Genomic DNA, 1826 nt, shown 5'->3' on the forward strand with positions numbered 1-1826 from the left:
AACTGTTCCAGCCTCTCGCTTCCTCGCCAAGTGAGGCGGAAGGCCACAGCCTCAGAAGCTGCTCCTCCAAAGCCCGGGCGGACGGCGCGGACTCCTAGGTGCAACCTCCCCTCCGCCACCTCCCTCTCCTTCCCGGCGCTTCCTCTCCGCCCACCGCACTCAGCTGCTGGGTCGCAGCACTAGCTGTCCGCCCCCCGGAGCCGCCGCGCCCGCCCGGCTCCCAGCCATGGGGGACCTGCCCGGCCTGGTGCGCCTCTCCATCGCTCTGCGCATCCAGCCCAATGATGGCCCAGTCTTCTTCAAGGTGGACGGGCAGCGCTTCGGCCAGAACCGCACCATCAAGCTGCTCACCGGCTCCTCCTACAAGGTGGAGGTGAAGATTAAGCCCAGCACGCTGCAGGTCGAGTGAGTGCGGGCGCGCGCCGCGGATGGCTCCCCCCCACACACACCCCCACCCCCAGGGTACGCGCGGAAGACCGAGGCCCGGGAACAGCCTGAGGCTCCTGGGCCTCTCTGGGCTCTTGCCGCGCCCGGCGAGACCCGGCGTTGTGAGGGGCAGAAGTCAGCTCCCTGTTCCTCTTGGTCCCCTCCTCTGCCTTAACTCTTTTCTTTCCTCTATTCTCACTTCCCTCCACCCACCGCGGGTGGGATGTTTAAAACAGCTACAGGACGCCTGGGGGCTAGGGTTTTGTTTTTTGTTTTTGTTTTTTTGTTGTTGTTTTTGTTTTTTCATTGTAAATTTCTCATCCCTTCTGTCCAGCCATCGGCGTGGACCCCCAGGCGGCCAGAGTGGTGCAGATACGAACGGCTAGCCTTGGGGTTCACCTTCCTCAATCTCGGTCCTCCTCTCCCCAGTCCTGGCATTCCGCCCGGGTCGGACCGCAAGGATGAAGGAGGGAGAACAGCTGAGGAATGAAGTGTAAAGGCGGGGGTGGGGTGGTTATTGGGGCTCCCTGAGGACGCTCCCCACTCCTCCCTCCACCCGTATGTGGCTGAGGACCCCGATGCTGGAGGAGCAGCCACAGGTCAGAGCACAGCCTCTGCTTGGCCTAGTTTGACGGGTTTTCATGCCTGGTGTTTTTCCTTTTTTTCCTGAGTTGTCTGTCTGTTCAGCCTAGTGATGGTGCCTGGGATTGGCAACATACTTACAACAAAAAGACGGGGGGAGGTGTTTTGTTTGTTTGTTTGTTTACTTATTCGTGGCAGGAATTATCTTCCCTGCTACCACAGTTGATGTGCCTGGTAGACCTCAGGCGGAGAGTCAGTGTGATAGGATGCAGTAGCTATGGAGAAGTACCCAGGGGTGGAGTCATTTACCTCTCAGCCTCCACCTAAGCATGATATGAAGTCTAGCGTGGAAGGAAGAAATAACTAGCATTTATATCATCTACCATATTCTGAGGGGAGATGGAGTGGGGCTTTGCATCCACCAAACACCTTTTATAGCTTAAATGTCCTTCCGTGGTCATTAATTCAATAAACTTGTTTTGGCCTTTTAGATGCCAGGCCTTAGTTCAAAAACCTAGAACCAAACCTGGATTGTTTCTGGTACTCCTGGTCCATCTATTTGTCAGCATCCCCCACAGCTCCGCGCACCCATTACTCTCATATTTCCCAGTGTTCTGTGTATTGCCTATGATCTAGACTTTTCCTTTTCTTTTTTCCTAGCAACCTCGTTTCTCAGGTTATCTGTTCTATATGCAATTTTCTTCTGGGTAGTTCTCTATTTTTCAAACTAATCTAAAAAACCAATTTGTGTTCATGACAAAACTTTTTTCTAGTTATACTTTAATTTTATCAAGGGTTTTTCAATGACCTAACTTAGG

At 53.8% G+C, this 1826-nt stretch overlaps 1 protein-coding gene across 1 annotated transcript in view; it reads left to right on the plus strand.

The window, feature by feature from the left end:
• The first annotated feature begins 226 nt into the window (after window positions 1-226).
• Window positions 227-1826, plus strand: part of CNRIP1 (cannabinoid receptor interacting protein 1) — a 16361-nt gene continuing 14761 nt past the window's right edge. Inside the window, exon 1 of the mRNA XM_011365625.2 lies at window positions 227-405. Coding sequence (XP_011363927.1) covers window positions 227-405 — 179 coding nt within the window. The remainder of the gene's footprint in view (window positions 406-1826) is intronic.

This window comes from Pteropus vampyrus, unplaced genomic scaffold, assembly GCF_000151845.1.
Source record: "Pteropus vampyrus isolate Shadow unplaced genomic scaffold, Pvam_2.0 Scaffold113, whole genome shotgun sequence".
NCBI classification, from domain to species: Eukaryota; Metazoa; Chordata; class Mammalia; order Chiroptera; family Pteropodidae; genus Pteropus; species Pteropus vampyrus.